Here is a 19,935-nt window from a genome sequence, read left to right on the forward strand (position 1 = left end):
GAACAATCACTTTCCAAAACGTATCTTTCTTTAAAGGTGCTATACTATTTATAACACTGATAACATTCAGCCACTAGATGTCGCGCTCTCCCGCCCCCGTTCCCTTGCTTTCACTTCACAACAAGTCATTGCCAGTTCGTTGCACAACCTGCATATTTTATGGTTGAGTGGACTGAGACTCAGACGATGATGAATCAGTAATGATTCTTTCGTGGTAGAGTAAGGAATATTTTGCAACATGTCTTGTAATGTACGCCTACATTATTTCATTAATGCGAGCACACCTTTTAATGTTATTGCTTTTAATTATTTTGTATTGTTGTAACCGTCTTTTTTTTTTCATTGCAGTCTTGAAATGTGTTTGTCCTGTGTGCTGTATAAATAAATTTCTTCCTTTTATATAGGAATCTATAGATAGTACTGGAAAAGTACTCAGATCCTTAACCTAAGTAAAAGTATTCTAAAAAATACTCAATACAAGTAGAAGTCCTGCAAAACTAGTTAATTTTTAAGTGCATTAGTATTATTAGAAAACATATATATCAAAAGTAAAAAGTACCCATTATTAAGAATGACCTCTTTCAGAGTTTTCGGAGCTAATTTAAACTACTTTAAAAGATACTATTGGGTAGTTTAATCTATAACGAATGCACACAAATGTAAATGAGCTTTTATTGTCACAGCACAGTGAATTTTACTCTCTGCATTTAACACATCCTAGTATATTAGGAGCAGTGGTCAGCTACTATATAGCTGCTCGGGGAACAGTTTTGTGATCCAGTGCCTTGCTCAAAAACACACCAGCTACCAGTTCATAGTCCGACTTGGTCCTTGAACCAGCCACCCTCCGGTTTCCAAGCCAAGTCCCTCATGGACTGAGCTACTGTCAGCCCAAGATATGTTTATTTTGGGGTTATATCAGGGTTATTGTGCATCACCCGAGTCTTGGACTCACAACCTTCAGCATGAAGGGCAAGCCATGATCCTGTTGAGCTACCTGATGAACCACAGACTGCTTGTATGTAAAAAAAAACAACTTGAAAATAACTAGTAACTTTGGCTGCCAAAAAATGCAGAAGCGTGTAAAAGTACAAGACAGTCTAAGTACAGTACTTGAGTGAATGTACTTAGTTAATCACTAATGGAAAATATTTGGTAAAATTATTCCATAAAAGAGTTTAAGGAAAAAAAGTCCCAACATTACAGTAAAAGACGAGCCTTTATTTTTTTCGCAATAAGAAAAGCATGTCGTTAATACTGTGACAAGTTTTAAAAATGATACACAGATCAGTGACAGAACAATTAACAATAGAAGCTTCCAACCTACCATCAGTGCCACTTTAAAAAACGGGTGGAACAAGTAGGGGAAGGGCCGTACTGACAGAACGTGCATGACAAGTATGGGTGGATGACAGCTAGGTGTGATTGGCGATGACATGAAGTCTTTTGTGTTCGACGAGATGAGGAATTCACTTGCAAAAATTCAATTTCGTTCACTGTCCGGATATGAAAAAAAGTCCTGTGAAAGAGGATAAAAACAAAAAGCTGCAAAAGAGTAGCTGTTGCCTTTTGCAAACAGGAATGGCTCTGCAGCTTTTGATGTAGGTTTGACTGCAGGAAGATTAACTTAAGTGCTCATTCTAGTAAGGCACCACTTGAATTTGAAAGGGGACAGATGTGTGGTCGGTGCTTTCAAGAGAAGAAAATCTGCGGGTGTGCTGATTTTGGCCGGTGTCAGAAAAATAAAATAAAATACTTTGCGCAATCTGAGAGCAAAGAGAGATGATGTGGGAAACATTTACAAATGAGTCTCTTAAAAAAAAAAGGAGGAAGACGAACACTGGCATTCTGCTGTATACAGGTTAGAATATACAGTACAATAAATATAAATAGACCGAGGGAAGACTGAAGAAGAAAAACAAATTTATGGACACAAAACGCTTTACATTCGAGTCAAATATACAATGCAGCATGGAGAAGAAACAAAAACCCTGCACGTCGATTCTATATTTGGCAAGTGAGCCAATAAAACCTGAACACGCACTTGCAAGAGACTGGCGCTGTGCTAAACAGGCTGTCCTGAGGTCAGTTTTCACATTGAACTCCCACAGTACATTGACTCTTGCTCTATAAAGACATGCTGTCTCAGGAGAACCTTAAAAACGCATGTTATGTCTTCTAAAACTAATTAACCATGTTGCTTACCAATCCATTTCTTAGTACTGGTCACCTTTATTAAGGTTGAGGCCGTTTTTTTTACAAGATTTCACCTAATATTTTGATTTTGGCAACAGGGACATGCTCTGATCGGCCGATCCAAACCCCTTTAAAAACAAAAAAGACTTCTTAAGCACTTCTTTATTTACAATGTTAATTCTTAACTAAAGTCTCTCAATTATCTTTCCCACTGTTTGTTAGCGTCAGTGCGAGGAGTAAATTTGGGAGTGAATGCAATAATCAAAAACCTCTTGAATAAGGAATAGTGGGGAGATTTTGCGAGACACTCAGGAGTATGAGCATCAGGAGGTGACTGTGGGTCCAACTTGATTTTGTCCACTGCAGGGCTGCATTTTCCCGCATGATCCTTCACTTTAACCGAATTGGAAAAAGAAATTTCCAGGTCCAGAGTCTTGGGGGGGAAAAAAAGCAAAAAAGAAGTTGGTTAATATCATGCATGTTCTTCGATTGATTTCTCTGTGCTTCAATAAACTTAAACCTGCAGTAGGCAGAATATTTTTGGCATCATTGGGCAAAAATTACATAATAACCTTTCAGCGTATTGTAATTCAAGTGTTCTGAGAGAAAACTAGACTTCTGCAACCTCCTCATGGCTCTGTTTTCAGGCTTTAAATAACTTTTTTTAAATCATATTTGCTCCAATTCTACCAACTGCTGCTTTAATGATGTCTAGACTGGGGGGAAAAACATACCTGGACTGGAATCAAAACTAAATCCTCCTCCTCCTCCTCCTCCTCCGTGTCCTCCACCACCATGGCCACCAAAGAAAGCCCTGAAGATGTTGTTTGCGTCAAAATCTAGTGAAAAAGTAAAGGCAAATATAGAGGGATTAGCTGGAGATTCAGGAAAAACCAGATGGAGAAAAAAGATGACAACTTGCTAAACTAAACACAGAAGGGCGCTGTTTGACATACTGTACAATAGAGCCGCAACTAGTGATTATTTTCATTGTTGATTAATCTGTCGATTATTTTCTCGATTAATCGATTAGTTTTTTTGGTCTATAAAATGTCAGAGAAATGGTCTTGTTTTGTCCGCAACTCAAAGATATTCAGTTTATTTTCATAGAGTAAATAAACCAGAAAATATTCACATTTAAGACTGTAGTCAGAGAATTTTGACGTTTTTTTCTACAAAGATTACTCAAACCCATTAATAGAATATCAAATTAGTTGGTGATTAATCTAATAGGTGACTAAAACTAATCATATAATCGTTGCAGCTCTACTGTACACACATTTTACAACAAGTGTCATCAATAGAGTGTGTATTTAGAATACAGAGAGAGAAACAGGAACCGATACACCACCAAAAAGACGTTTCTTTTTTAAGCACAGGAGACTATAAAATTGTTTATTACACGGCTGTGTTGAATACTCGATTCTGATTGGTCAATCACGGTGTTCTGCGGTCTGTAATTTCTGTATAACAGACCGTTGCTATGGGCGCAGCTCTGATGTCAGACTCTGGCGGACCGTTTTTGTGTCAAAATATTGATTTCTTCAGTAAGCAGCCGTGTAATAAGCGGGATAATGTACAGCTAGCGGGTCATTGTTGTGTCGCCCTGTCGGGGATTCTTTCACAACACTGACCGGCTCGCTGTACATTATTCCTTACCTAAATTATAGATACAGTTGGATTATTGGGGCTCATTGACTTCAGTGTAAAAACACAATAAGTATGGACAAAATTGAGTTTCTACTGTTTCCATAGGAGTTATAAATCTGTCAGCGATTCTGTGAGAATTAATGGAGCAGAAAGTTTGAATGTCCACCAAAACTTCATTTTAAGATGTTCTGTGTACAGTATTGTGGCCTCTTTCATACACCAGATTGTTTATAATCTGTGAATCAGTTTTGGCGGCATTTGAATGAATCCCTTTGTAGTCGATGGAGATTTCAATTTAGCAAATTTTGAGTGATGGATTTTGTCATTGACCCAAGTCAGTGACGCAAAGTGTCTCTCTTCACACATTTCAACATGTGTTGGAAAAAGACAGAATTCTTCAAGAGAGGACTGGTGATGTGAAAAGTTTTGTTTTGTTTTTGAGTGAAAAAACTCAGGTTATAAACTCTTCTCACTTCCATTAATCACAACCGATGTCACATGGTGACTTTGATATAGCCCTCGATCACATCAACATCATTTTGGAGAAAAATGTTGTCGCCATTGTAGTATGTGTTACGGTAAAAACTTTTTGAATAGCCCTTTTTCAAAGCAAACATTTAGACTTGTCAGAGTAGGAAAAGCACAGATGTATTAATAAGATTAAAGGTGGTTCTGTTCTATTGAAATGTCCCAGTCAGACATGACAGTGAGCCAACATGGACAATACAGGACCTTGAAATTGATGCAGCTAAATGGAACACAGCCATCATTCAAGTTATTATTTACACCTGTGCTTTTCCTGCTGTAACAGGTCAACATGTCTGCTGTGAAAAAGGTCTTTTCAGCCACAAACAAAGGGTCTTTCTATTCTTTAAAAGCACCTAATAGTTGACTCTCTAAAGAAGCGTATGTTTTGAAATGTATTCCCTTATAATAAGTTGTGTGAAAAACTGATATGTTCTCTCTGATCCCACTAATGTCCTGCTGGTTGAATATAAATCTGGCCAAAGAAAAGATTTTACCACCGCCATCGAAGGAGCCTTCATCATCCAGGTCATGTCCATTGTCGTAGCGGATCTTCTTCTTCGGGTCGGAGAGCACAGTGAAGGCCTCGCCAACCTCCTTGAATTTCTTTTCCTCCTCCTTCTGAACCTCTGGAGTTGCCGCACTGTGACGGTCTGCAAGATAAAAAATACAACTAAGATAAATAACCGTAATCAAAGTTGGGTTTCCTGCATGTCTGTGCAAAGACCGAGAGGTGTACCTGGGTGGTGCATGAGGGCCCGTTTGCGATAGGCTTTTTTGATCTCGTCCTCGGTGGCGTTCTTGCCGACCCCCAGCACCTTGTAATAATCTTTCCTCTTGCTCTTCTTCAGCTCCAGCTGTGCCGTCTTCAGCAGATGCTTGTGCTCTAGAGGGATAAAATGTGAGTGTGTGAAAACCTGACCGGCTAGAGTATCAGTTAAGACAGGTACAAATTAGGGCTGTCATTCCAATGAAATATTTAATCGCTTAATCATTTGTTATCTGTTCAAAATGTACCTTAAAGGGAGATTTGTCAAGTATTTAACACTCTTATCAACATGGGAGTTGGCAAATACGCTTGCTTTATGCAAATGTATGTATATATTTAATATTGGAAATCAATTAACAACACAAAACAATGACAAATATTGTCCAGAAACCCTCACAGGTACTGCATTTAGTATAAAAAATATGTTTAAATCATAACATGGTAAACTCAAGCCCAACAAGCAACAACAGCTGTCAGTGTGTCAGTGTGCTGACTTGACTATGACTTGCCCCAAACTGCATGTGATTATCATAAAGTGTGCATGTCTGTAAAGGGGAGACTCGTGGGTACCCAGAGAACCCATTTACATTCACATATCTTGAGGTCAGAGGTAAAGGGACCTCTTTGAAAATAATCATGCCAGTTTTTCCTCGCAAAATATTTAGCGCACGTTTGGAGCGTTATTTAACCAGCTAGTATGACATGGTTGGTACCGATGGATTCATTAGGTTTTTTAGTTTCATATGATGCCAGTATCTTCACTCTAGCTTTAATACTGAGCCTGCTACATCCTCCAAAAGATTGATTGCGGTAATGTGGTAAAGAAATAAGTGGCGTTAAGCCCTGGTGTAAATGCAAAAAAGAAAAAAAGACAGCAGCTTACCTGATGTTTTTTCTGTCTGGTAAACTTTTTCATAGTCCCGTACGGCCTCCTCATACTGCTCTGTGGTCATGTAACTATAGGGGGACAGACAAAGTCACTGAAAAACTGCTCAATGCTGAACACACACATTAGAAAAAATATACTCCTATTAAAAGCGTAGCATACCACTGAGCTCTTCTTAAGTAGGCCTTGATGTAAGTGTCATCTAGTTTGATTGCACTGGTGCAGTCTTCAATGGCTTCATTAAGTTTCTTCAGCTGTTGATGAGGAGCAAGTTAATGACCTTATTGAACAGCCGAAGCATTATTGATCAAATGCCTGACTGGTAATATGTGGCCTTTTACCTTTAATCCTGCCGTGGCTCTGTTGCAGTAGAGTTTAGCGTTGGTCTTGATGTTGTTGGGGTCTATCGTCAGGGCCTCAGTATACAGCTGGTAGGCGGCTTCATAGCTGCAGCTCTTAAATGCCAGGTTGCCCTCATCTTTCTTGGCTTTTAAGGCTTTGGCGTTCTGATTTAGGAAGAGAACAAATCATCAAGTTTCTTATAAAACATATACTGAAACTTGCAGTGAAATTTAAGCCATGTCGTGTATTTGAACTGTAGCAACAGATATTCATAGTGCATTTGTTTTAGCCGTCTTAAAAGGTGCCCTGAGGAGTTTTCTTGTAAACAAAAAAAAAGTTCTGTTCAGTTTTTCTCATTCAAATGCATTGCGTGTATACTTGAGGGCTAAAAACTATGTCAACGGCATTTTCTTCCTCAGAAAATATTTGCAAAGCCGTTTTTTTGAATATTTAAATCCGACATTGTTTACATCAGTGTTTACTTGCTAGCAGACTTCTTCTTCACTGTCTTTGCGAGAACGTCGTTAAGCTTTCTTGCACTTAGCCTTTGTAATTTTACATCATGCCATAAGAGATTGCAATTGCAAGAAGCGAACATATAGAAAAACTGCAAATGTGTTGCACCGCGCCCGAACATTAATTTATCATGTCACACCCCCCGGCAGAATTAGTCATGCAATTTGAGTTATTTTGTTTTTTCGTACACATTTGTCTTACATACGAGATTTCAAAATACTAGATTGTTAAAAATAAAATTTTCCAGTACAAATAAATAGGTCTGTTTATTTCTAGACGACAAAAAATGACAATCTTACTCTGCAGGCTAGCCGGGCCTTCTCGTGGTCAGGTGCCATGCGCAGAGCCTGGACAAAGAACTGTACAGCTTTATCGATGCAATCCTCGTAGTAGAGACACAGGCCTCGGACGTAGAGCGCGTCTGCGTTGGTGGAATCCATTCGCAGGATATCACTGTGAAAGAAAGTTTTGTTAAAAGACCTGCCGTGAAATGTTGGTAATCAAACCCATCCTCCTTATTGGAAAAATACTAAAGCAGACCCCGTACACAGTATTTAAAAACTTATATGAATCCGAGAAAAAGTTGCATCACTGACTACATTTACATGCACGCTAATATTCTGCTATTGTTCTGAATTTGATACGGGTCATGTAAACTGCATTATTGCGTTTGGATATTCTGAATTAGGCCTTATTCCGAATGGAGCATTTTCCGATTAAGACACGTGGGATATGCTATTACTCAGGTTTTAGGAGCATTCTTTTTACATGTGTACGGAGCATTCGGAATATGCGTCTTAATTGGGATTTTTACCGCAATTTGCGACACACGGCCTCTTTCCTGTTTTATGGCATTGCAGTCTGTTCTCGTGCATAGCTATAAGAAAAATAGCTTGCAGAACATGGTTTTGCAAAACTTTTAGAACGGTAACAACAAGGGTACACCACGGGAGTAGGCTTGCCGTGGTATGTCAGTGTTACCAGTGTTACACGGTGTTCAGGCATACACCGATTAAGTTACTTGCCCATCACCCCCACTGTCGTTTTTTTTTTTTTTTAAAGCAATAAAACCCATTTAGTTCATTTTGGCGTATCAGACGGACGATGGACGCTACAATATTAAAGTGTGAAAGTGTCTGCGCTGTATTGAGTCTCAGCTCAGAGCAGCAGGAGTCAGATTTCACACACGGGACGGGAGAGAGTTGACAGACAAGACAATGGGGGAGGATTTGGTGTCAAAGCCAAAAGCGAAAGCGCCTATTTGGCAATACTTCGGATTTAGAAACCAATGCTATCAGGGAACTATGACGTTAATGAGGCAATAGGCGTGCGGAGGACAGAGCATTCACAGCCGTTGTGCGTGGCGCAGTGGCGTCAGGTGGAGCTCGGCTGGAGAGGCCAGACACACAGCGATCCAACCTTAAAGATGTGTGGTGTTTAACATTAATCGGAGTATATGCACTACTGCATGTATGCATGCAAACGGGAAATATTAGTGGAATATTCATTTTCATTAGCCATGTAAACAGCTTAGTAGGAATATTGTCTTTTTCGGAATAAGGGCAAAAAGCTGAATATTCTGCACGTAAACATAGTCACTGTAACGAAACAATCATACACCATGAACCGACTATCAGTTGTTCCTACCTTGCTACAGACTGGGCTTCTGGATAGCGTCCCAGCAAAGCCAGACACTCGGCCTTGAGGATTTTGAAGCGGTGACAGGCAGAAGCCACACCTAAGGCCCGGTCCATGCAGTACACCACCTGGATCAGGATAAGACACCTGTTACACTCTATCGTTGCATTCATTCATGAAAGAAATGCAGATATTTGGAGCTTTGTAAAGTCAAATATCTTAGTTATTATTAAAGGACCAATATGTAATATATTTACTGTAATAAATCATAAAATGACCATTATATGTCATCAGAGATTAAGGAAACATGCTAAATTGAAATGCTGGCTTCTCCGACGACAATGCTACAGTCAGTATGTTCTCCTTTGAAATCTCCATTCCGGTCATGAACGTCTGTTTTTGTTTTGAATCAGTGTGATCCCGTTCACTGCCCATTTCAACACCCCGTTGCCACATATGAAACAAATCGGTATACAAACAGCCTTCTGTAGCCATGGAGGCAAGCAAACGAACTGGATCAACAGAGATAAGGTTCATGTTAGATTCTACCCGACCTAAACAGCCTCGGCACATCTCTCTGTGGTCCGTGTGCAGCTGGGTTATCGAGGCAGCCAGTATTTGAGACACAAAGACGCCGAAGTGATTCCGACTACTGCTGGCTAACGCGGTCGTGTCTAGAAGGTAACCCTCAAATTGGGAAAACGTGCGCTAACTGCTATCAGCCACAACAAAGGAGCGGCTGGGCCGCGGATCCAATGTTTTGAATTTTGATTGCCGTTACCCATTTTAAACACTAGATGTCAGTGCGACATATTGCTCCTTTAAATTATTTACAATGTCAAAAATTTGGAATTTCGAGTCAAACAAGCTGTTCGCAGTGTAAACTGAAGTATGTAAATAGGCTTCTTTAACTACTGAACAAACTCTTCGTCCGAGTATTTCTTCAACTAATCAAGACGACTGGACAAATGGATCTGTCAAATTGTGCTTAAATCTGATGCTTATTACAAACCAAAGCATAGTCATTAAATATATTAGATGTTTCTTATATTTTCCAGCTATGAGTATGACCATCAGGCACGAAATACCTTTAAAAACAAACAAAAAAGAAACTTTTCAAGTCAGACCAGACTAACAACTGATCACATGACACCATGGGGCTGTGTTGTTTGTGAGTTTGGTAAAAAAAGAAAATAGATGTAAAGTACCTTTCTGAAATCCCGCTTTTCAAAGCCAAAACCCGCCATGTGTTCATACTCCAGTAGAGTCGCTGCAGTCTTATTCTGAAAACGTATAACAACAATCATTTATCAACGCTTTCTTTACACTGTTAACAGACAGGTACGAGTTGCATGATTCAGACTTTGGCTCCAAGACGAAGATGTGCTTAGTATGTAATTCAATTCAATGCTTTCTCTTACAGTAGTTACATTAAATAAAATGCAAAAAGTCCAGGTGATGCTCACCTCCTGCTGGGCCTCTCTGTTGCTAGGCTCCAGCTCCAAAACCTTCTGAAAGCAGCGATTGGCCGCCATGGCGTTTCCCAACAACAGGTGACATTTGCCCTCACGTAGATGACCCTGTGGGACAGGAGGGGCACATTTCCTTCTTATGACTGGGTAAAAAAACTCTACATTAGGGCTGGGACGATACACCTATCTCACATTTTGATACTATCCTGATACTTGGGTGCTGATTCGATATGTTTTTTAAGTATTGCGATTCGATATGATTTATTTTTAACACTAGACCACGAGGAAAAGTAGAATCATAAACCTTTAGGGACTTTTACCTTGGAAAATATCTAAATGAATATAGTAAGAATGTGTAATTTTCAGCATGTATGTAGTCAGAGATGTCCTGAAGTGAAATATATCAGTCATTGTCAGGCATTATTTATTACATTTTTTTCCAGCAACCCAAAAATCAAAGAATAAAGATATTTCCCTCACAAATTAGTGGTATTTTCTTTTTAATTTATAAGGGGCATGTAATATTTTATACTTCTGGTAAATATAATTCAATCATTTTTATTTCCATATATGTATTTTGTATATAAAGTTCACGATATATATGGAAGTGAATCAATTTTTTCCCCACCCCTAAATGTTACTCTCTACTCTGCAAGTGCAGCTGGCGGTTTTGAGACAATAAGTGGCGGGAAAAGCTGAGAATGAAGAGGATGTTGTCACTGACCTTCATGAAACAGTCATCCAGCCGCACAGCCTGCTGGGAATCTTCTAGGGCCTCTCGAAAGCGACAGAGCATCATCAGCGTGGCGGCCCTGTTGCCATAATAACTGGCAGTTTTGGGGCTTACATCTAGAGATAGAAGAAAGAAGATGAGATGTGGGTTCAAATTACAGATAAATACTGCAAATATACTGTAAGAACATACAAATGTCAGAAGTCAAGATGTTGCTGATGCAGTTTTAAAGTACATGGAGGGAACACGTGTTGGAAAATATGTCAGGAATAGAAATTTCACTGTTATTTGTTTTGCCAAAATGATAATCACGATTATTTTGATCAATATTCAGATCACGATAACTTATCACAATTAATCACTGATTTTAGCGACAACATATTTTATTGCACTTTCACATTAAAATAAACAGAGCACTGGTTTTTACTTCCTTGCTGTGCTACATTCCTGATCTGGTGCACTTTGAGAGCAAAATTAGCAACATTAAGAGGCTAGATAAACAATTTTATGCTCTTAATTTAATCATAAACACATTGGTTGTATGGATAATATCTATCTCCAAAAGTGAAGCCAAAACATCTCGATCTGTTAGTTTAGGAAGCGCTTGATTTGATATGCAGCAGAGTTTTCTATGAGCAGAACACACATTTTAAATGTCAATATCGCAGGCGATCATGTTCATTTAATTGTGGGAAACCAAAATCGTGATCGCGATTAATTGTGCAGCCCGGGTTTTGGATATTCTTTCATATGTTACAGGTGTACGGTTGACAGTATGTCCTAAACTATGTATCCATGGAATTTTTCCTGCAAATTGTAAACTAAACAATACAGATAACAAAAATAAGCAAAACATATTATAGCCAGGTTTTGGAAATCAGTTAACAGACCAAGCTTACAGATCTGGCTCGAGGGTCTATTACACTCTCTTGCTCTTGAAAAACTCACTCTGACTATAAAGGGGAAATACTCTACCTTTGAGAAAATATGGAGATCTTTTATGGTGTTTCTAGAGAGGGAGAAATCTGTAGAAGACTGTTTGCCTTGAATATTTGCGAATATCATAATTTATGTGGATTATTTGTGTTTTAGTGATTTACTTATATTTACACAGGTCGTTTATTCTTTTTATCGCTTTTGTACTTCGTAATGTATGTATTGCCTTGTCAAAACATAGCATAATTAGAGAGTGCCTTGAGGGAAATGTTCTTACTTGTTTGTTGAAACACTGGAGGAGTTATGTTGAGAACTCAATAAATACACTTGTTCAAAAAGATAGTTAGTGGTAATCTCACCTATGGCCTTAGTATAATAGTTGAAAGCCTCAGAGTAATCTTTCTTGCTGTAGAAAGCATTTCCTTGCTCTTTGAAGCCTTCAGCCTGACTGCAGAGAGGAAAAACACAAACCAACGTCAAGGTGCTTTACAAAGTAGAAGAAGTAGCCGATACAATAAAAAAACAAGCAATTCAGCAATAAATCAGTCAACCAATAAAAGCCCTCTACTAGTCGAGATGTACAGATTATGTCTGCTTAAGTCAATATCACCGAACCTGACCAGCTGGTTTGCTGGCACCTATTTGTATCCATCAGAGAATTTCTTGCAAACGAGCCTGACAGGACTGGACTCTGTGGTGTGTTACACCTGGAACTGGGACAGCAGAGCAGGGCACGCGCAGCCCTGATAGCTGCAGTACTAAACATAGCAGTGAAATTCACCTGCTGCAGTCCATTCAAAAAAAGTGCCAAGTGTTAAAGGGTAAATCAACAGTGATACAATTAAGGAAGCAGCTGCTGCTCTCTGTGCGTTGAAGCATTTACAAGTGTCGCTATTCAGGCCACACCCGAGTCAGTGACATCTCGGTAAGTGTTTTCCATCAGCCAAAAAAACACCTATAACTGAGGTTGTGTGCAGAAGGGAAACACCCTTAGGCAGGAGGAGATTCGAGATTCAAGATTCAAGATTCAAGTTTCAAGATTCAAGATTCAAGATTCAAGATTCAAGATTCAAGATGTTTATTGTCACGCCGGTTGTACAGGTACAAACGTGTGAAATACTTTTCGCTAGGAAGCTCCATTAAATAATAAATTATATTACATTACAATTATAAAAGGAAATACTTTATACAAGGGCATATTAAGAACATATGTATTAACAATATATACAGTATAAGAAATATTTTTTTTTTTTTTTTTTTCAGTGCAGCAACAATTTTCTGCAATGCTGTGCTCCAGTAGTCATGCCACACAACTGCTGCTATAAGGATTATCTGTGTAAAAAATGTACAAGTAAAGCTGAGCATTCTCAAACATGATTGAATGTTATAAATTAAGGGATGTAACATCTGCAGCTCCATCGTCAATTTGTATTAGGGCTGTCAAAGTTAACCTGATAATAACGCGTTCATGCAAATTAGTTTTAACGCCACTAATTTCTTTAACTCATTAACGCAATCGATCTTTCGGAGGTTGTAGTGGGCTCAGTTTTAAAGCTAGAGTGAAGATACACATGCTATCATATGAAACTACAAAACCTAAGGAATCCATTGATGTCATAGTAGCTCGTCGTGAAGGAGGCTAAATAACGCTCCAAACTTGTGCTAAATTTTGGCGAGGAAAAACTGGTACGGCCATTTTCAAAGGGGTCCCTTGACCTCTGACCTCAAGATATGTGAATGAAAATGGGTTCTGTGGGTACCCACAAGTCTCCCTTTTACAGACCACTTTATCATAATCACATGCAGTTTGGGGCAAAAAACATGCCGTTTTTTGAACGCAGTATAAATGTGTTATTTTCTCCTATTCTAAAATGGTGTATTTGATTATTTCTGCATACTGGGGTCCCTAAACAGTCTTGGAATTACATAAATTGGGTAACACTGTAAAGCTGAGACTCTTGTGGATCCAATGAGCCTGATTGTATTCATGTGTGATGATGTTAGTCTCCATAGTAGACATTTCATTGTAGCGAGACTATTTTATTTTATTTTTTTTTTTAAATTTGACCTCTAGCATAATCACAGCCTCATGAAACTTTACAGCCACAAACTAGAGACCTAGAGCATTCAGAGGATGGATGGCTTTCCTAGGTATGTTAACAATAAGGGGAGCAGTTTCTATGCTGTTCCTCAAGGTCTTGGGAGTCTTAATGTGGTATTTTGGAGGGATTATTGATCATTTTTATCAATTCTCGAGTGGTAAAGCATGAGCATGGCCATAATTTACTTATAACATTATGTTCTAAACCCTTATACACTTTTACAATTTGTTTTAATTAATTGATTATGATTATTTCTTATGTATGACTACTCGACACAGTGCTGAGCTGCATCTCAAATTAATCTTCAGGTTCCCAGCTTTCAGATCATGTACACCACTTCTATGTGACATCTACTGTTGATCTGCTAGTTTCCCCATAAAGACCACGCTAAAAAAAGACAAAAACGGGTCTATTTTGGGCAGGGTCTGAAATTAACCTTTTTCCTAACCTGCCACTGTGGCAGGTCACTGAACATTTCTACTGGCCCCTCATGTTTTTTGTCTGCCACTTCTTAAATATAGGTAGAACGCTTTAAAATTGTGAACACTGAGTCAGTGGTACCAGACGGTAGAATTATGAAATATATCATGTAACCTTAATGCATGACTATATTTGGTAACACTTTCTTTTACAGGTCCGCAAATTTCATGGTAATTAGGTGATAATTAGCAAGTTACCTATTTGAAATTTCTTTGGAATTACCCAAATATTTACCAAATATTTACCTCCAAAACCCAAACTAATAGAAGAAACTTCTGATCAGCACATATCTCACCATTTATGTGACTTATTGTCAACACAAATGTAACCTGGTAGCTACAGTAATGTAATGATTCAGGGAGTTTTTAAAGAAATTTCAAAGAAGTTATTTGCTAATTATGATCTATTTACCAGCAGACATGGAAATAAAGCATATCAATTCACGTTGTATTCTTTTCCTGTAAATGTATTAAATAAATTACCAGCTATTGGGGAAATAGCTAAATATAATTATTAAATAATGTTTAGAGTTAAGTCATTTTTAATAAATTTTGAGGTAAATATTGGGATAATTTTTGCAGTAATTCCAAAGAAATTTCAAACAGGTTACTTGCTAATTGCCACCTAATTTCCATGAAATGTGTGGACCTGTAAAATGAAGTGTTACCATATATTTAATTTAGGCTTTAGAATTTCTAATTATATTTCTTAATATAATGAAAACCTGTCTGCTAAGGTGGCAGGTGACCTGGAAGTTTTACTTTCATTCCCTGATTGTGGGTCTCAGAGGGTTAATAAGCAGCAGCATTTTGTTTTGTACAAAAGTTATGGCAAGAATTCAAATCTCTGAATTAGCCAAACTAATTTTTTCACAGTAGAACATATCTCTATTGTGAATATTTCTCTCCACATCTGCAAATAAAGCACTAAACCTCTAGCAGGAATTAAAAATACTGGTATGTAAGGTTCAGGTTTAAAGTGTGAATAAAGAAACCACACACAGTGCTTTGAGCAAATAAACTCAGATGATGATGAAATGTGTCTTCAACTATGGAAATCGTCATAATCATATGACACTGACGTTCAAGTATGTGAGGAAAGTTCTGGAGGTTTGTTGGATAACTGCTGTGTCTCTTATCTGATGGTTTTAGCACCAAGTCTAGCTAGATAAAGCTAATCTGTCTGCTTCTTATGGAACTTTCTGGAAAGAGGAGAAGCACAGACTGCTTCTGTCCTACAACAAGACGACTACTGACTTCTAACCTCGTGTTTACATACATAACAATATATGAAACAGGTTTATTAATTAACCAACAAGACTGAAATATAAATAGATCTGATAGCTTTAAGCTATCTGAGCATGTGTGAAGACATGCTAATCACGTTAGCTCTTGACAATAAACGTGAAGAATCCTCTTTTAACTGAACCGTTGAGATTATAACAACACCAACGTCTGACGTTTATGAACAATAATTAGGATTTAGCTAAATGAGCCATTTCCCCCCCAACCACCGGAAAGATAGCTGCTAGCCTTTTAGCTTGTTAGCTTGTTAGCCTTTTAGCTTGTTAGCCTTTTAGCTTGTTAGCTTGTTAGCATGTTAGCTTGTGAGCTTGTTAGCTTGTGAGCTGGTTAACTCTCCAGCTTATTAGCTTGTTAGCATGTTAGCTTGTTAGCCTGTTAGCTAGCTAGCCTGGTTAGCTTGTTAGCTTGTTAGCTTGTCTCCGGGGCTTTGTCAGCTAACGGCTGTTTGAGTCAGTGAATCCCGGGTTATTTTCACGTTATATTATACACTCGGCACAAGGAGACCCGGCGGTGTGTTGTGTGTTTACCGTTCCATGTCCTCCGGATCAGGGAGTTGAGGTTCTGTGTCCACCGGCACGTCGATGTCAACAGCAGCCATGTTTCTCTGGAAAAGGACGAACAAGAAGTGACGTCACTTCCGGGAACGGATCAAGGACCTTTTTTTTTTTTTTAGTGAAATAAAAAAAACATTAAAAAAATAAAAAACATATATATATATATATATATATATATATATATATATATATATATATATATAAAAGCATAAAAGTATAAAAGTATAAAAGTATAAAAGTCTAAGTATACTTGGCTTATACTGACAAGTATACAGAAGAGTCTAAGTATACTTGGCTTTTAGGTCTACTTGTATTTAGTCTTTTGATCGAGATTTACTTAAGTATAAGTAAAATACTAAGAGTATAATTAAGTATTCTTGCCTTATAGGCCCACAGAAAGATATACTTGGCTTGTAGTTGATCTTACTTTTTGATAGAGTAGCCTATTAAAGTGTGTATTATTTTAGCTTAGATTTAAATTAATAAAATAAAACACAAAATATCTTAAATTTTGAAAAAATAGCCTGAAGTCCTGCTTTGGGAAAGTTACATTAAAATATATGTTATATATATATATATATATATATATAATATATATTTGGGAAAGTTACATTAAAATATATGTTATATATATATATATATATAATTAGTTATGGCAGTTACGGAAGGCCCCCCCCTTCAATAACTACATGGACTAGATGCACTTTATTTGTTGTATTTTGCCATGCACTTTAACCTGACTACAACTGCTCTTTGAACTGCATTTGTTTACAATATTGCACATGCCGACTGATTATAGTATTTATTATGTATTTACTTATTTATTATAATCATTGTCTTTTATATTGTTTTAGATTGACTACTTACCTACTGCCCTTTATGACAGTTTGCACATACGACACTGGTCACTAACCTCATAGCTGTCTTTATACAGTCCCCTATATTTATAGAATGTCTTTTAATGCATCGTGTATGTGATGGGGAGTTGCAAACTCAATTTCGTTGTACCTGTACAATGACAATAAAGGATATCTAATCTAATGTCACTTTCCCAAAGCAGGACTTCAGGCTAGTTTATTTTATTAATTTAAATCTCAGGCTAAAATAATACACACTTTTATTTAAAGTTAATGTCCTCCTAAATATGCTACCTACAATTGAACATCATTATAGGAAGACAGTATCAAAATCATGGTAACTACTCTGATTCATAATTTGTTGTTTGTGAGATTAACATAAATATATATTAGAGCAGAAAATAGCATTGACATCTCCCCGTCTATCAACAACCTTATCCTATCTTGCTCTTGTTTGTAAAATACCACTAGAGGGCTCTAGAGTATCATAAAGTATGGAGTATACACGGTGTTGGGGATACTGTACATCAGCAATGATCACTGTGTTTTGTGTATTTTCCCTTCTCAAATCCTCAGGAGTTCAGTGACTCACCACAACTCATGATTCATATTTTTTTTTCCAAAATAAATGTTTTTTTTTCTTTTCCTAACGATATTCACTGACTTTTGAGTGATCTGAAATATGAACAGTATCAACAGTACTGATGATACAAGTTATTACCGAGCGTATGCCAAAGACCTTTAAGTGTTCTTGTTCATAACTGGAGCTGTCAATTGATTACAATATTTAATCGTGATTAATCGCATGATTGTCCATAGTTGATCATGATTAATCACAAATTAATTGCACATTTTTTTATCTGTTCAAAACGACCTTGAAGGGAGATTTGTCAAGTACATAGGAGTGGGTAAATATGCTTGGTTTATGCAAATGTATCTATATATTTATTATTGGAAGTCAATTAACGACACAAAACAATGATGAATATTGTCCAGAAACCCTCACAGGTACTGCATTTAGCATAAAATAATATGCTCAAATCATAACATGGCAAACTGCAGCCCAACAGGCAACAACAGCTGTCAGTGTGTCAGTGTGCTGACTTGACTATGACTTGCCCTAAACTGCATGTGATTATCATTAAGTGGGCATGTCTGTAAAGGGGAGACTCGTGGGTACCCATAGAACCCATTTTCATTCACATATCTTGAGGTCAGAGGTCAAGGGACCCCTTTGAAAATGGCCATGGAAGTTTTTCCTCTCCAAAATTTGGCGTCAGTTTGGAGCGTTATTTCACATCCTTCTTCTCTAGCTAGTATGACATGATTGATACCAATGGATTCATTCGGTTTTATAGTTTCATATGATACCAGTATCTTCACTCTAGCTTTAAAACTGAGCCCACTGCAACTAAAAATCGCAAGTTGCGTTAATGCGTTAAAGAAATTAGTAGCATTAAAATGAATTTGAGCGTTAATATCGCATTCACTTTGACAGCCCTATCTAAAGCTACATTCATACATGAAGTAAGCCTATATTTACTGTAAGTCTATAATCAATGGTAAAATGACTCATTTGCAGATGAAGAAAGAAACTACCACAACTGTGTAAAAAAACAGTACTATTTATAAGTTCATATAGAATACAGTATAGACATTTTTAGCACATAATCATTTACATTATTGCAATTGATGCACAGTTACACTAGTCATTAATTTCACCAGGTGACACTTCAAAAATACATATTGCTTGGGATGATTCAGCACAATCAGGTGGGAGGGGGGTTTCTAAAGTGAAAGAACGTTCTTCTTTAATACAGCAAAAAAATAGCAGGTTTAATAAAGACATCGACGACATATTGTGGATAAATCATTTCAATTTCGGGGAACACATCAGTCTGTTTCTCCATATTGCACAAACAGCATCAAGCTGTTGCTAAATTGGACCGTATTTATCCGCACACATTTAAAATTGTCTAACTTTGAAGGAAACCATCTCATTGTATGCATTAGATGTGGTCTGTGTCCATATGGTAGGTATTCTTGGCATCATAACAGGGGGTGGTTGATTGTCACCTCATAACACAGAGAGAGAAAGAGATAAACACAGATGCAGAGATAAAATGAATGTATGTATTCATCGAAAATAAATTATAAAGATGAGATTGTAAAGATATACATTTGTTGAGATGCAATATCCTCAGCAATCCAAAGTTATGGATCTCCTTTGTCTTCATTGGTTATGTGAAAATAGACACTTTTATAGGAGATTTTCTTGATTTTGGTTATGAAGACTAAAGCAGGAATGAAGTGTTGTACTTGGTCTCACAGAGTACAACTAGAAAGCTCTGAAATTGAAAGAATTTTGGCAACAAACACTAACATTTACACACTATAGTGTATTAAGTCTATTATTGTCTTATAAATAAAAATCGAGCGTAGCGTTAGTTCAGGCAGGCCATGAAGTCAAGCGCTGCTCATGTGACAGCTGTCGGCTGATGGCGGCCGATCTTAGGCCGGCCAATCAGCTGACGCATCATCTGACAGATCAGCTGATTCCCTTCTAGGCATTCATTGGCAAATTTCATACAGGGCGCCTTATTTAAGCTCCTTCAACCTGGCCACCTGTGCTGCTTCTTCTACAAAGCCGCTCGCAACCCACCTCCACCCCACCACCTCCTTTAATAATGTGTGTGACTAAACCAATATCATTCTGTGTTATTGATGCTGGCTCTGTTCTGCACCCGGGGGGGTCTTTGCTGCTGCTCTCCCTGCCTTTGGCTTTCCATGTGTGCACATGGAAGGGCAAGGAGGAGTGCTCTCCTTGTCTCATGCTACCACATAGGCTCGTGGATCCACGTATGCGCGTGGATGGGCAGGGAGATCCCAGAGCAGAGCCATACCGCCAAATATAAATGTATATATTACTGCATGTAAATAAAGTTCTTTGACTAAAGTGGTCCTGACTGAACTAA

The 19,935-nt window shown here is 37.8% G+C and overlaps 1 protein-coding gene across 2 annotated transcripts; it reads right to left on the bottom strand.

Moving 5' to 3' along the window:
- Positions 1–1,200: 1,200 nt before the first annotated feature.
- LOC141758141 (dnaJ homolog subfamily C member 7-like) lies at positions 1,201–16,214 on the bottom strand. Of its 2 annotated transcripts, none has more exons than XM_074619264.1 (14): positions 16,077–16,214; positions 12,023–12,111; positions 10,719–10,843; positions 9,989–10,102; positions 9,731–9,805; positions 8,532–8,650; positions 7,184–7,337; positions 6,368–6,532; positions 6,189–6,280; positions 6,024–6,097; positions 5,111–5,257; positions 4,872–5,024; positions 2,931–3,035; positions 1,201–2,629 (listed from the first exon to the last, which is right to left on the bottom strand). In XM_074619264.1, exons 1-14 carry the CDS (start codon positions 16,145–16,147, stop codon positions 2,592–2,594), a joined length of 1,521 nt encoding a protein of 506 aa, XP_074475365.1. In that variant the 5' UTR covers positions 16,148–16,214; the 3' UTR covers positions 1,201–2,591. The 2 variants fall into 2 exon arrangements, with proteins under 2 accessions (XP_074475365.1, XP_074475363.1); XM_074619262.1 differs by having other exon boundaries at positions 4,869–5,024.
- Positions 16,215–19,935: the final 3,721 nt, after the last annotated feature.

The sequence above is a fragment of the Sebastes fasciatus genome, chromosome 20 (genome assembly GCF_043250625.1).
Source record: "Sebastes fasciatus isolate fSebFas1 chromosome 20, fSebFas1.pri, whole genome shotgun sequence".
Taxonomy (NCBI): Eukaryota; Metazoa; Chordata; class Actinopteri; order Perciformes; family Sebastidae; genus Sebastes; species Sebastes fasciatus.

Coding starts and splice junctions, on each gene's coding strand:
- LOC141758141 (XM_074619262.1), bottom strand. CDS start 16,147: ATGGCTGCTGTTGACATCGACGTGCCGGTGGACACAGAACCTCAACTC. Junction 7,338..8,531: donor GAAGCCCAGTCTGTAGCAAG/GTAGGAACAACT, acceptor TTTCTTTCACAG/TGATATCCTGCGAATGGATT. Junction 6,098..6,188: donor TACTTAAGAAGAGCTCAGTG/GTATGCTACGCT, acceptor GTCCCCCTATAG/TTACATGACCACAGAGCAGT.